The sequence below is a fragment of the Ascaphus truei genome, chromosome 20, assembly GCF_040206685.1.
Source record: "Ascaphus truei isolate aAscTru1 chromosome 20, aAscTru1.hap1, whole genome shotgun sequence".
NCBI lineage: Eukaryota > Metazoa > Chordata > Amphibia > Anura > Ascaphidae > Ascaphus > Ascaphus truei.
In genome coordinates this window covers 13,749,833-13,764,938 of record NC_134502.1, presented here as the reverse complement: position 1 = coordinate 13,764,938, position 15,106 = coordinate 13,749,833, and the positions used below count along the sequence as shown (strand labels likewise).

Below are 15,106 nucleotides of genomic sequence, written 5' to 3'. Positions count from 1 at the left end.
GCAAACAGGTCTGTAATTTCCCGGTTGTGATCTAGCTCCCTTTTTAAATATAGGCACCACATCTGCTTTTCGCCAATCTTGTGGTACTGAGCCTGTGGAAATGGAGTCCTTGAATATTAAATATAATGGTTTTGCTATAATGGTCTACCGGGCTATTGAACAAGTACCTCCCTGCTGGCGAGGTGGTGACAGAATGGTAAAAATAGCACAGAAAGAGACATTCTGGATTTAATTAAAAACTTTGGCTCCAGGGGGTTTGAATGTTGACATAGATATTGGTGCTTTGATATGATCAATTTTATCCGTTCTTTGCCTTTTATAGCTAATTTTTCTGTTCTGTTTTTGGCCCATCACTTTTAGAACACTCATCATGCGGCGTGCGTCATCTTTGCAATTTCTATGTATTCTTTTATATTCCGACTATTTTATTTATGTATTTTCATTTATGTATTTTTTATCAGATCTTTTATTAGATATTTCATTTTAGATTACTGTTCGGCCAGATTTTTACATTTAGATTATGGATTTTTATATTATGTACTTTTATATATATTTTTTTATCTTTTAAACCACTTTTTAACATATTCATTCTGATGGGCAGTTACTGTTTTGGTATGCATTTATACTATACTCTTTACTCTAATGGCCATTTAACCCAGCCAGTCTGTTCTGCCACACATTGTTATGCAACAGTACTACTCATATGTATTGTATTAGTACTAATCTGTTCAAACTGTGATTTAATACTTAGAGTACTGATGTCCTTATACTATGTACATCATAGACCATAAACTAAGATTTCAATTTGTGTTATTATGGCACATCTGTTCATCGAAGGAAGCACCTTTTCAATTTACACTGCTATGCTATCCCACTGAGCGTTACTCTGCGCTTGTTTACTATATTCCGAGCTACCATTTGCTCATAGCATATGACTGGTCTTTCTAATTTCCCTAATTGACTGCAACCAGACAAATCAAATCAAGACTGCTTAAATGCTCCACTGAACTCCACGCCACCACCAAACCTGAGGAAGCAAGTTTGCTTGCGAAACGCGTTGTTCCTGGTGGAACCATTTTGACCTTTGACAGCCTCTGTAGTTCCTGTGACCATCCAAGACCCAGCCCTGCCATCCGGGTGCAGAAGGAGGGACCCACTGAGACCAGGACAGTCTGCTTGACTTTGGAGATCATCTTTATTATTTAATATGTAAGTTACTGCTTTTCTTGTTTTTTGTACAATAAATGACACGTTTTATACAACTCTATTGCCCTGGCTGTTATCCTTCCCTGGGTTTGCTATGAGCCAATGTCAGTCAGTGCATTGAAGACTCGGACACCCATAGACGGAAGGAAGCCTTGGTTAAGAACTCCCTTTGTGTACTTCACTCATACATGCCCGTGTGTATTTTATAGTTATATCTTTATTACCTTCATTCCACCACTCTTTCCCCATCCCCCCTCCCATCTCCCCATCCCCTGTTCATCATCTTGCAAGCACCACCTTGTATACATTGGACTATTGTGCTCTTTTCTGCTCGTGGGTTTACTACAACAAGTGCACTCCAGCTGCTGGGGATATCCAGTGACAGAAAGAAGCAGCCGACCGTGTGTAAAGACAAACGCTGAGTGATTTTCACTTACACATGCCCGTGTGAGTACACCTAGAATATTTATTCATCAACTTATCATTCCCTCAAACCATACAAAACAGGACATACAACCAATGTATTTTCCAATTTTACATATATATATACAGTAATTCCTTTTTCTATATACATCCTAGTATATGATTTATATCATTTGGATGCTTTTTTGCATACTCTGGAGCCCTGAATTTGGAAGCTTCAGTCTCTGTTTTTTCTTCATTCTTTTCTACAGATCAGTTCATGCAATGATACCTTGATCTCCTTGTTCCTCATACTATATATGATTGGATTGATTAATGGGGTTAGCACAGTGTACAGCAGAGATCTCCACTTGTTTCCATTAAGTGAGTTTCCATCAGGTGGCACCATATATATAGCAATTAATGTCCCATAATAGGTGCAAACAGTTGCCAAATGGGAACTGCAGATGGAGAAGGTTTTCTGTCTCCCAGTGGTGGAGGAGATCTTGAGGATCTCAATGAAGATGCAGACATAAGAAACAATGACGAACACGAATGGAAGAAATATGACAAGGATTGAAAACACAAAGTCCTCCCATATCACTATGACACTATCCGAGGAAGAAAGGTTTATAATTGGGGCAAAATCACAGAGGAAATGGTCAATGATATTGGAGTCACAGAATTGTAACTGAGATAAAAGAATAATTTCACTTGGAATTAGAATGAAACCAATTGACCAGCACCAAAAAATCAGGTGAAAACAGAGCTTATGGTCCATAATAGAGGAATAACGCAAGGGGTAACAGATGGCTAGATATCGGTCAAAAGACATCACTGTAAGAAGGAGGGACTGGGCAAATATGGAGAAGCTATGCATGTAGTACTGAGACATACAGCCAGGTATAGACATCCTGCCTCCTTCCCTTATTATGACATGTAGCATGTTGGGTACAATGTTGGTAGTGAACAAAATGTCAGCTAAGGCCAAATGCTTAAGAAAGACATACATGGGAATATTGAGACGACGACTGATTGACACCAATACAATGATCAGGAGATTTCCAATTAATATCACAATGTAAATCAGGAGGAACAGAATGAAGAGGAGAATCTTCAGGTTGGGATTACTCTGGAACCCAAGAAGAAGGAATTCAGTGACCATGGTCTGATTGTCCTCACACATTCTTAATGGAAACAGAAGCTTCTTCCAGCCTGTAGTAGAGTTGCAAGACGTTATATGGGATATCAGACAGGGTTAATATATTGCAAACACGAGGAAGGAGGTTACTGCTCCACTAACAATGAGATACTCTGTTGCTTATTATGCATATATCATTGATGTTACCCTCAATCATTTACACCGGCTGTTATCGAGTCACAGCAGCAGATGCCATTTAAAAAACTCTTATCACAAATTCACAAGAACACTGATATACATACAGGCACTGGCACACACATGCTGTATACATAGATTAATTGATATACAGGCTAAAAAAACACACACACACAGACACACAGTGACATGCACAATCACATATACACTAATACTCTGATAGACACACACAATACACTCACTTACTGAAATGCACAAACACATTCCACGTTCAATTGTTCCTCTGTTTTAGAAGGATGAATCAAAGATATTTTGCTGAGTTCCATAGTCCCAACAGACTGATTGGGCCATAAATTACTTGGAGGCAGAAGCTCCACTAAATCTGTTTTTGCTCCTCAAAAATACCATGCCCTTAGTACTCCGGTATGCTGACCCCACCCCAGTGACAGAGCTGTGAGCTAGATTTTACCTTGGAGGGTAACATGAGGGTAAGAGCATGTCTGGGTTATGGCTGGAGCCTGCAGAAGGTACTGAGTGAGCCATGTAGAGGAGACATTGCATATTCTTCATTAAAATATATAGAAGTATACATGTACTCACAAATTAGGGATACTTATGGGTGCTGAAACTCAATGGTGAAATCCAATAGAAATTAAGCCTAAAGAGCAGCAGTCCAAAAAAGTCATCAGGTGGTGAGTATGTATACATTCAATGTTTCAGTCCAACAAAGTGGACCTTTCTCACGGTTCTAAAGGTTCTAAAAAGGTCTGTTGTGTTGGACCGAAATGCTGGATGAATAAATACTCACCACTAGACCACTTGTCATACTTTGGAAATATAAAATCTCATGAAAATTTTAATTTTGAAAAACAAAATATTGATAAATAAAATGATACCTTTTATATATGTTATATATGTTATAACGACCAATTCCTTCGTACAAATACATAGTTACATTAAGTGAAATGGGTTATACAGTACATTATATACACAACACTGTAGTGGCCCCATTATTGGACTACATTATTCATTTTAAAGTGTGGAGGTTCCACTGAGATTTGATATCCGATCGCTGGATTAAGATGAACTCCTGCCAGCTGTTGAAAATGTGTGCACGTGCTAAACCTATACTAAGCCAGACTGAATTCTGATTCCCTAAACCTGGTCCTTTCTCTAGTCTACACCTTCTGGGGTTTTTTTTTAAAATGTATCAAAGCTTGTAACTATACAGTATCTATACATGGACGAAAGACTTTTCTTCAACTGTCACAAATACAAGTTTTGGTGTTGGTTTATTAATTGCAGGAGGGCTCTTGCGGTGTATCTATTGGAATGTACATTGCAATACATAGGTAGGACCAAACGCTGCTTAAAGAGAAGGATTGCTCCCATTTTTTTATATAATGGTCAGATTTTGATGCAAAAAAAGATAACCTTACCTTGGCCTGGAGAAGACGGATAATTTGTTGTTTAAAATAATTTTTGATGCATCCCTCATGTTAATGCCTGATTGATACCATTTAAATTAAACAATATGGAAGAAATAGAAACACTTGCTCTATACTGAGTGTGGTACGACCCAAGGATAATAGTATTCAGGCGGAGACAATGAATATTGGACATAAGGACTTACAAACATAAAGAATATCCCTTTAAATGGGTGCACTCCTTCAAATAATAATAAACTTGTATCGTGTTATATACACTGTGATACACTTAGTAGCAGTATTTGTTAGTTGAGACAGCCATCAATCATGGTAGGCACTTTGAAAGAGGTAAATAATATAGCATTTTAGGAAGTAATGTATAAATACATTTGATAGTTGTGTGATACTTCCTAAGTAGAGACTATAATGTCATAAACAAAAGACACCTTTAAAACAATACTGTGTCTACACAATAATATAAAACTTTTATTTTTAACACTCCAAAAAATTATTTTTTTAAAAGAATTAAAAGATCCAAAGTTATACTGCATGGTTATGATATACTGTACTTAATATAATTGGCAATTTATCTTGAGACTATAATAAGTCCCTTTGCGGGCTTGCTAACGGTACTTTAATTCATCACTCTAAATTGTATGCAGTGTATCACCTGATGGTTTGCTATTATTAGCATGCATCATTTTGTTGGATACAACTTGGTTAGAACACGTTTTAGCCAAGGAGACACAGAACAATTTTCCCAATAAAATGTGTTGTTGTGGCAATGCTAAATTTCATCAATTGACTTTGTCCTGTAGCAATATTCAGCGTGTAATTACAGCTTCACTTATCTAATAGTGTTTTCTTTGTGTTTGCAGCTATAAGGAATTATGTATTATATATGATTATATTACATTCCTTTCCTTGAATTAGAATCCAGTTGATTAGAGCAGCTTTTTATTGGAGTAAATCACAAAGGCTAATACTTTTGTCCATTGTGCCGATCATTATAACAACTTTTTGTGTTTATCTTATATTCTAAAAATCCACTGATAGTTGTTTTATTGTGAAGGTGTAGATAAATAACACAATTTGTGTACAGTCACTTAGATACATTTCAAATAGAAAAACCACAATGTCTACTACTTAAAAGTCTGACACTTAGTATAGCAGCATTGATACACACTAGTTGAATAAGTCCTGTGTGAGTAGCCAATTATAATTGATCACTGACTCTCAGCGTAGATCACGCTGAAAACTTGATTAAAGGTGTAGGTATATTTTAACCTTAAATAGTCCCAACAGATTTATTAGCTTCCAGTAGAGCAAGATTTAGAGTATAGTACTTCCACCCAGTATAGTACTCACAATGCGACAATGCTGAAAACTTGATTGAAGGTATAGGTATATGTTAACTTTTGCAGAAACAACATTGTCACAAAAGCTTTCAGTATTCATCCCCAGAGGAAGCCGTGGTTATGACGAAACAGCCGTAGGGACGCTGTTTCAATCAAGTTTACTGCATGATCCTTTGGCAATCGGACGGACACAGCACGCTTACCTGCAGGACGCAATCTCCTCCCACGGAGTAACATGGTACATGTATCCTTTACTTCTTTAGCTCACGAATTGCGTGAACCATGTGGCTACAACTGACATCAAAATATCTTTCAAAGGACTGAGATAAAGTGCGCAGCGCAGTATTGACATCACAAGCACTACACAGAGTACTACACTGCACACGAGTACAAATCTCTCAACTCTGCTCTACTGAAAGCTTTTGTATATACTAGTGTGTATATACAGTAGTATCAATGCTGCTATACTAAATGTCAGACGTTTAAGTAGTAGACAATGTGGTTTTTGTGTATGTGTGTGTGTATATATATATATATATATATATATATATATATATATATATATATATATATATATATATATACTTAAAAGTGTGTGTATATATATATATATATATATATATATATATATATATATATATATATATATATATATATATCAGGGGAGTGTGCTTATCTACTTTTGCCCATACTATTTATAATAGCCATACTGTGAAAATAATACATTTTGTAACCGTCCTGCGTCAATTAATGTTGTGGGTTAATACATACAGTAGCAATTTAATTCAGAATTTCTTTTAGGGTTTACACCATGTTGAACTTGGTGGTGATTTTTATGCACTCAATTGATTTTGGGATACTAGGAAATGTGCTTTTTAAGTGCAGCACTTATCATCTGAGATCTGACTCCAAAAGACTGTTCATGGTCTCAAGGTTCAACAAAGTATCCGGCCGCTGCTCCTTCTCTTACCGTGCACCCCACAACTGGAACAGTCTACCGGACACTCTCACAGATGCCACCAGTCTAAGTTCTTTCAAAACTAAAGCTGTCTCACATTTTAATCTGGTCTGTAACTGTTACAGATGACTATAACATAAATTATCTTTAACTGTGCATGCAATTTCTTTTGGATAATGCATAACCCTATTCATTTAATGTAATCATGTATTTGTATTATTTTCCCATCATAACTCTGTGCCCAGGACATACTTGAAAGTGAGAGGTAACTCTCAATGTATTACTTCCTGGTAAAACATTTTACAAATAAATATGTACATACAATATCATTGTCACCTACCGTAGTGCAGTAATTTCTGATGCAGCTGGCACAGATGGAGAAATATGAGCTTGGTACATACTGTAGGTGCCCACAAGCTCAATACATTTTGGACCTAAAAAGACCTTTGCAACACTTAGTACATGGGCCTCTGAATAGTGTTTGCACAGAATAAAGTTGCTACAATACAGTATGCACCAACCCAAAAATGTCATAGAACCTTAGAGGCAGGATGCATGTTTCCTTATACAGGTTAACAAAATGTATTATTTTAACAGTATGGCTATTATAAATAATATTACACTAATAATTTATTTTGACTAAAACTAGTTATAAAGCAAAAAAAAAAAAAAACCCCACATAATTCTGTTCTAATTTAAATTGTATCAATCAGGTTTTCCACATGAGGGATGCTTCATAAATCATTTCAAACAAGAAATGATGCCTTACATGTATGAAGTCTTCATATGCAGGATGTGCATTTTATGAAGGTTTGTATTACTGTAGCACTGACATTTTCACGCTCCAAATAATTGAAATAAAATCTTATCAAAAGTAGGTAGTTCTCATGGTCTCCAGAACTGAACATGGGACACACGAGAAGATTTATAGCCACAATCTTTAACACGGCTCTGCCATGTCTCTCTTCCTGCAGGTAACAATCTTCCAGTACAACCCAGGATCCCGCTGACTTTCTCCGTTGCTCAGTTTTCTTTACCCCTCCTGGAGGGTCAACCTGTCTACAGATTTTTGGTCATCATTTCCCTCCAGACCGTTTGTAATGTCACTAATAAAGATTATTAAAGAACACCGGTCGGTCCCAGTACCGATCCCTGATGTCCACCACTGGTCGCATTCCCGTCCTCTGAGTGGACATTTACCACACCTCTCTGTCACCCTATCCCTCAACCAACATCTTACCTATTTAACCTTAATCTTGGAAAAGTAGACCTCCAATCCAGGCATTACAGCTTGTATAGTAATACAATTTCCACTACGTTGCATATTGACGAGAGCAAAATAAATGTTAACACCCATAGTAAATGCAGGCTTAGATAAGTGTTAACAAATCAGTAATCCTACATCCTTAGTACAAAAATGAAAATGTACATGTTCTTACTGTATGTGTAATTATTTTTGTTTAGCTTTATTCTATTTTTCAAAATTGTCTTTTAACTTAAAAATAACGGAGACAGCCACAGTATTAACACCCTTCTATCCTCTGTTTTGCAAACAAAGGCATATTCCAAGTTATTGATTCATTTATGATTCCAATTTATGTTTCATAAAATGCATTTTAAATGGTTGAGAAGTCTACTTTTGAGATTCCCATACACAAACTGAAGTTTAAAGTGATTAGAACATACAGTAATAGTGTCAGTTAGCAAAATACAGATGTACCAAGAATTGTTTTTGTTCCTACTATATGTGACCCTTTTACCCATTAAACTCGTCACTGTCATTACTGTAGTGCCCACGGTTATTCTAACACAAACCAGTGGCAATCGCCAAAAAGACCCAAGTACACCCAGGTACATGCTGGCTACATGCCTTAAACCTGCCTTAACCTAGACCCAGCATTTCTGCATTGATTAATGGCCCATCAGATTAACAGAGGGGGTCCCTGGCAGTCCCATTCAAACTGAATGAGACTTCCAGGGACCCCTGCTGTGTTAATCCTATGGGTCATAACACCTGGGGGGAGAGCCTGGCTGACGCCTGGGAGTTAGCACTGATTTTCGTGCTGCCCTGGATACTGGAGAAAACCCCCATTACGTGACGAATAGATGTGGATGGGTTAAATTTAACCCCAAAGTAACCAATTTCTACACCAGCTCACACAGGGCCGTGTGAGTATAGCCTTATAGATTACATATCATTTCCCCTAACCCTATCAACATACAGCTATATCTACCTGGGAGAGGCACAGCTCGCCCTCAAGGAGGTGATCACTAATTGTGGTTGCTTACACATGGCCGTGTAAGTACAGCTAAACCCCGTTATAACGCGCCTCGTTATACCGCGATTCGGTTATAACGCGGTTTTCCCGTGGCTCCCGTTTTTTTTTAAAAAAAAAAAAAAAAAAAAAAAAAAAAAATTTTTTTTAAAAATTTTTTTACATTTTTTTTTTTGCACACTGCACACACTCACTGCACACACACTGCTCATTGCTCACACTGCCACACTGCACACACACTGCACACTGCACACACACTGCCCATTGCTCACACTGACACACTGCACACACTCACTGCACACACACTGCTCATTGCTCACTGCCACACTGCACACACACTGCACACTGCACACACACTGCTCATTGCTCACACTGACACACTGCACACACACTGACCACACTCACGCACACTCACACACACTTACGCACACTCACGCACACTTACGCACACTTACAGACACTCACACACACTCACACACACACACACACACACACACACACTTACACACACTTAGACACTCACACACACTCACACACACTTACACACACTTACACACACTTAGACACTCACAGACACACACTCACACACACTCACACACACTTTCACACTCACAGACACTCACACACACTCACACACACTTAGACACTCACAGACACTCACAGACACTCACAGACACTCACACACACTCACACACACTCACACACACTCACACACACTTACACACTCACAGACACTCACACACACTCACACACACTTACACACACTTACACACACACTCAGACACTTACCCACACTCACACACCCATATACACACACACACTTTCTCTCCCATATATACATACACACACACTCTCTCACTCTACACAGACGGGCCGCGACCAGCACCACCACCCGCTCCCCCCCCTCCTCCCGCGCAGGCAGCGGGAGCACCGGGGACAGCGGTGGGGAGAAGAAACCCCCCGCTACAACCTCCATGCAGGCAGCATGGTTCTGAGGTAAGCGGCGACCTGAGGGGACATCCCCACTCCCATCTCCTGCCCCGCGGCCTGTCCCGAGGTGACAGGGGGAAGCGGGGACAGGAGAGACATCCCCGCTCCCATCTCCTGCCCCGCGGCCTGTCCCGAGGTGACAGGGGGAAGCGGGGACAGGAGGGACATCCCCGCTCCCATCTCCTGCCCCGCGGCCTGTCACGCGGTGACAGGGGGAAGCGGGGACAGGAGGGACATCCCCGCTCCCATCTCCTGCCCCGCGGCCTGTCCCGAGGTGACAGGGGGAAGCGGGGACAGGAGGGACATCCCCGCTCCCATCTCCTGCCCCGCGGCCTGTCACGCGGTGACAGGGGGAAGCGGGGACAGGAGGGACATCCCCGCTCCCATCTCCTGCCCCGCGGCCTGTCCCGAGGTGACAGGGGGAAGCGGGGACAGGAGAGACATCCCCGCTCCCATCTCCTGCCCCGCGGCCTGTCCCGAGGTGACAGGGGGAAGCGGGGACAGGAGAGACATCCCCGCTCCCATCTCCTGCCCCGCGGCCTGTCCCGCGGTGACAGGGGGAAGCGGGGAGCGGAGGGTGGACCCCGAGACCCGCGTTATAACGGGGTTTAGCTGTATTATTATATTTACAATCCGCCCCCCACCTTTGGAACTACTGTCAATATTCATCACCATTATTATTGTATATGTCTTTCTAATCCCATGCTCCCCCATTGTTTGTTTGTTCCCATGTTTCTATAAGGGCTCTGGATTAACCCTTTTCTGGGGTTGAAGCTGAAGGGATCCTACTGTTTGCTCTAAGTATTTGTAAGAGAGCTATTGTCGAATTGACCGCTTCACTGTAAGCACACTTTTGTTTCTAATCTGAGGTAAGCACCTGTTTTTTTGCACACAGGTTACACTGTTCCTACGTGGGACTGACCCATTAAACATGCCTCTGTCATTAGCTCACTCTGCTCCTGTGTGGGACTGACCCTTCAATCCATTACGTTGATGGGTTACAGGGTCAGTCCCACATAGAAGCAAATGTCTCAAATTTGTTAACATTCGCCAAGCTTGAAAAGAACTTGAAATTCTGGTCACCTCTTCTGCAAATTTAATGGCAATTTTTAGCTTATTGGAGTTGGAACTCGAGAGCAAAATGATTTAAGGGAGAGAGATTTAGGAGAGAAGAGAGAAAGAGAGAGAGAGAGAGGAGAGAGAGCGATATATAGAGTGTATTACATAAATCACTTTATATTTTCAAGGTTACTTTGAAAGTGTATAGTTTAATGTGCTCTATTTATGACTCATTTACAGAATACTCGTGCACCCAGGCAAGTCGTTGCATTGTTACGTGACTGCTGCCTTAAATATATTCTATACATATATAAACATATAATACTTATTGTAAATCACATTTTTTTACCTGTTTGGCTAATGAAGATGACAGAATTACTTCACACAAAAGAACAAACAGAAAACGAGCAGATTACCAGAAATATTGTAGATAAAACAGGTCACAAACACGTCTGATGATAAAATAGATGGCGTGAAGATTGTAAAACCTCTCTCCGTAGCATATGGTTACTATGTTGTATGCATTACAAACTTAAACAAATATACATACATATATATTTTTTAAATAAATAAATATACTTATCTGATTTTTAAGGAGCCTAGATTTAATGCATGACAAACATCCCTAACACAAGTTCACCTTTATTCCAGAACTCGGGGACGCTCCTCTATTCCTAAGACTCTGTAAAAGGGAATTATAAACACAATAATAATAATAATAATAAGAATAATTGTACTTACAATATTACATTCAGCTCCCGGCTCCCATTGTAATGATATGATTCAAGTATAATCTGTAATGTTGTTTAGATCTAAACAGACATCATAAAAAAAAAATATATATATATATATATATATATATATATATAATATGAATTAAGCTATAAAACAAGTGTATGTAGCTTTGTTCCTTTTGTTTATTTTGTTCTTAATCAATGTTGTTGTCTATTGTGGAGATTAATATATACTGTATGACTGGCACACGGTATCTCTCATCTTTTTATACTTCTTGCAACATAGGAAGACCAATACATTTCTGATGGTATAGAACATTCAACTAGGGTCCCTGAAGAGTAATTAAGAGCTCAGTTAAAAAAACATCACCTTTCCAATTTATATTTCAGATAAACATCTCATGTGCACATCTGCCTCTCCTCCGCAGGTCCCCAGAAACTGATTCACCGAGCCATCGCATCACGCTGAAAAGGATTCTGGGTAATTAATTGCCAAAGAACACTTCTGTGTGCTCAGGGCCGCCAACAGAAATCGTGGGAGCCCGGGACAAACATTTTAAGAAGGCCCCCCCCCCGTGTCGGCGGTATTGCCCGCCACCCGCCACCCCCCCCCACCCATTTAACACCTCACAAGCCCCCTCTCTTTCCCCCAATCCCATGTATTTCTCTACCTGCAGTCTCACACCATCTCACTCTACCGCCTTGCAAGTATTTCTCTCCCATGCTTATCACTCTTACTCCCTATTTTGCTCACTCACACCCTCTCTCCTCTCCCTCCGTCAATTACCCCACGCTCACTCATTCTGCCCCCCCCCCCCACACACACTTCCCCCACAAGATATATACCAAAAAACTTCCCACCTCCAAATATATACAACCTCCCCCCCCCCCCAAATGCATACAAAAACCCCACCTACCCAATACATACATATACATTCCCAGTAAGATTGATTGATAGATAAATAGGTATATCTTAGGCTGCGTCCCCGCTAGCGCTGAGCGGGCGGCGGTTGGAGAGGTGACTTGCATATATATATATATATATATATATATATATATATATATATATATATTTATATATATATATATATATATATATATATATGGAACACACAAAAGTATACCGCATCAACACAATATATTACTGTTGCCCAAAAACTGTCAATATGTAGTATAATAACACTAGACAGTGGTGCTAAAGGATGATAGAAATATATAGCAACAAAGAAAGCAACCTTTCAAGAAGCACACGGGCATACCGAGAAAATATTAACAAAGAGTTTATTATTGTAGGTTAAAAACAAGGGGAGCAAATTAAAAGAGGAGGGGGACTCACATCTACCAAGCAAGTATACCTAGAGGCAAAGGTACATAGATGAGGCAAATCAAGCACCAAAAAATGTTCAACAAACACTAGAAGCTCTGAATTCAACATGCATGTATATCATTTGCACAAACTGCAGATTTGTGCACATACAGCAAAAAATTACTATTTCTTGTAGAAAGACAACTGCAAAAAATGGAGGCAATAATAGGCCAAGGAGTGGGAGTCTGTGGAGTGGAGTCGCTTTTCCTGATAAGAAGTTCTGGTCGTTTTTTGTTTGGCCCTTGTCATCTATGCTTTAAGTGGTGATGTATATACAAGACTGATACATGTGCTATTATTGCCTCCATTTTTTTGAGTCCCCCTCCTCTTTTAATTTTCTCCCCTTGTTTTTAACCCACATAATAAACTCTTTGTTAATATTTTCTCGGTATGCCTGTGTGCTTCTTGAAAGGTTGCTTTCTTTGATGCTATATATATATATATATATATACACGCTCACCGGCGCTCGGGTAAATACATTTTTTTAAACTTTCTAGCACGCTCAGCTTCCCCTGCAGCGTCGTCGTCCCCCCCCCCCCCCCCCCCCGTGAAAATTTAAAGGACACTCGGCACTCATGCTTGGAGAGCTCTCCAAGCATGAGGGCACTCAGCGCCAGCGGGGACAAAGCCTTACTGGGAATGTGTGTGTGTGTGAGATATATATATATCTCCCCAATCCATATAAAAATACCCCAACCCCCCCAATCCATATAAAAAATACCCCAACCCCCCCAATCCATATAAAAAATACCCCACCCCCCCAATCCATATAAAAAATACCCCAACCCCCCACCAATCCATATAAAAAGACCCCAACCCCCCCAATCCATATAAAAAATACCCCAACCCCCCCAATCCATATAAAAAATACCCCACCCCCCCCAATCCATATAAAAAATACCCCAACCCCCCACCAATCCATATAAAAAAGACCCCACCCCCCCAATCCATATAAAAAATACCCCAACCCCCCCACCAATCCATATAAAAAATACCCCAACCCCCCCAATCCATATAAAAAAATACCCCAACCCCCCCAATGCATATAAAAAATACCCCAACCCCCCCAATGCAAATAAAAAATACCCCAACCCCCCCAATGCATATAAAAAATACCCCAACCCCCCCAATGCATCTAAAAAATACCCCAATACCCCCAATACATTTATATAAAAATCAGACTTACCTGCAGCGGGGGGGTGTGCGGCGTGACGGGGCCTGCAGTGCTGGGGGGGCGATGCTGCGGTGGGCCGGGCAGTACTGGGGTGTCCCGTGGCTGTGGGGGTTGTCCGGTGGCTGCGGGGGTTGTCCGGTGGCTGCGGGGGGTGTCCGGCAGCTGCGGGGGTGTCCGGCGGCTGCAGGGGTTGGGACACGGCTCTATCCTGCGAGGGGGTGTGGCGGTGCAGCTGGGGGCCCGGCGGCTGGTCACAGCAGATGCCGCTGGCCCCGCTGCAGGCACGTCACCAGGTTCCTGCTCCCGCGTGCACCGGTGTGCTGTGGGGGTTGGGCCAATGCTGGTCCGATGCTAGGGGGGGGTGAAGATGATGGTTGTGGCCCGGTGGCAAGGGGGGGGGGCGCGGATGTGGCCCGATGCTGCGGGTGGGGGCGTAGTGGGAGGGGGCTTAGCGGGAGGGCCCGGAGACTGCGAGGAGAGGATGGGGGAGGTGGCGGGGCTGCGAGGGGCCCGGCGGCTTGTCACATCAGTTGCTGCCGGCCCCGCTGCACCTGTCTCCATGCTGCTCCCGCAAGGGCCGGGCCTCCCTCTCGCACCGGAAGCTTAAACCAACCTACTTCCGGTGCTGCCAACAGGGAGACCCGGCGCCGTTTTTTTTGTTTTAAATTAACTGGCACCCGGCCGCGCAGGGGCCCCCTGACCCACGGGGCCCGGAACACCAGTATCCTTTCTCCCCCCCTGTTGGCGGCCCTGTGTGTACTGCATTACACTGTTTGTATACAGCAAAGGCCAGGTTGTGTGCCGAGTCGTAAAACCCATT

The 15,106-nt window shown here is 41.4% G+C and overlaps 1 protein-coding gene across 1 annotated transcript; it reads right to left on the bottom strand.

Moving 5' to 3' along the window:
* Positions 1–1,864: 1,864 nt before the first annotated feature.
* On the bottom strand, positions 1,865–2,794 carry LOC142470911 (olfactory receptor 11A1-like). The gene has a single exon (XM_075577719.1). It carries the CDS (start codon positions 2,792–2,794, stop codon positions 1,865–1,867), a length of 930 nt encoding a protein of 309 aa, XP_075433834.1.
* Between the last annotated feature and the right edge of the window lie 12,312 nt (positions 2,795–15,106).

Coding starts and splice junctions, on each gene's coding strand:
- LOC142470911 (XM_075577719.1), bottom strand. CDS start 2,794: ATGTGTGAGGACAATCAGACCATGGTCACTGAATTCCTTCTTCTTGGG.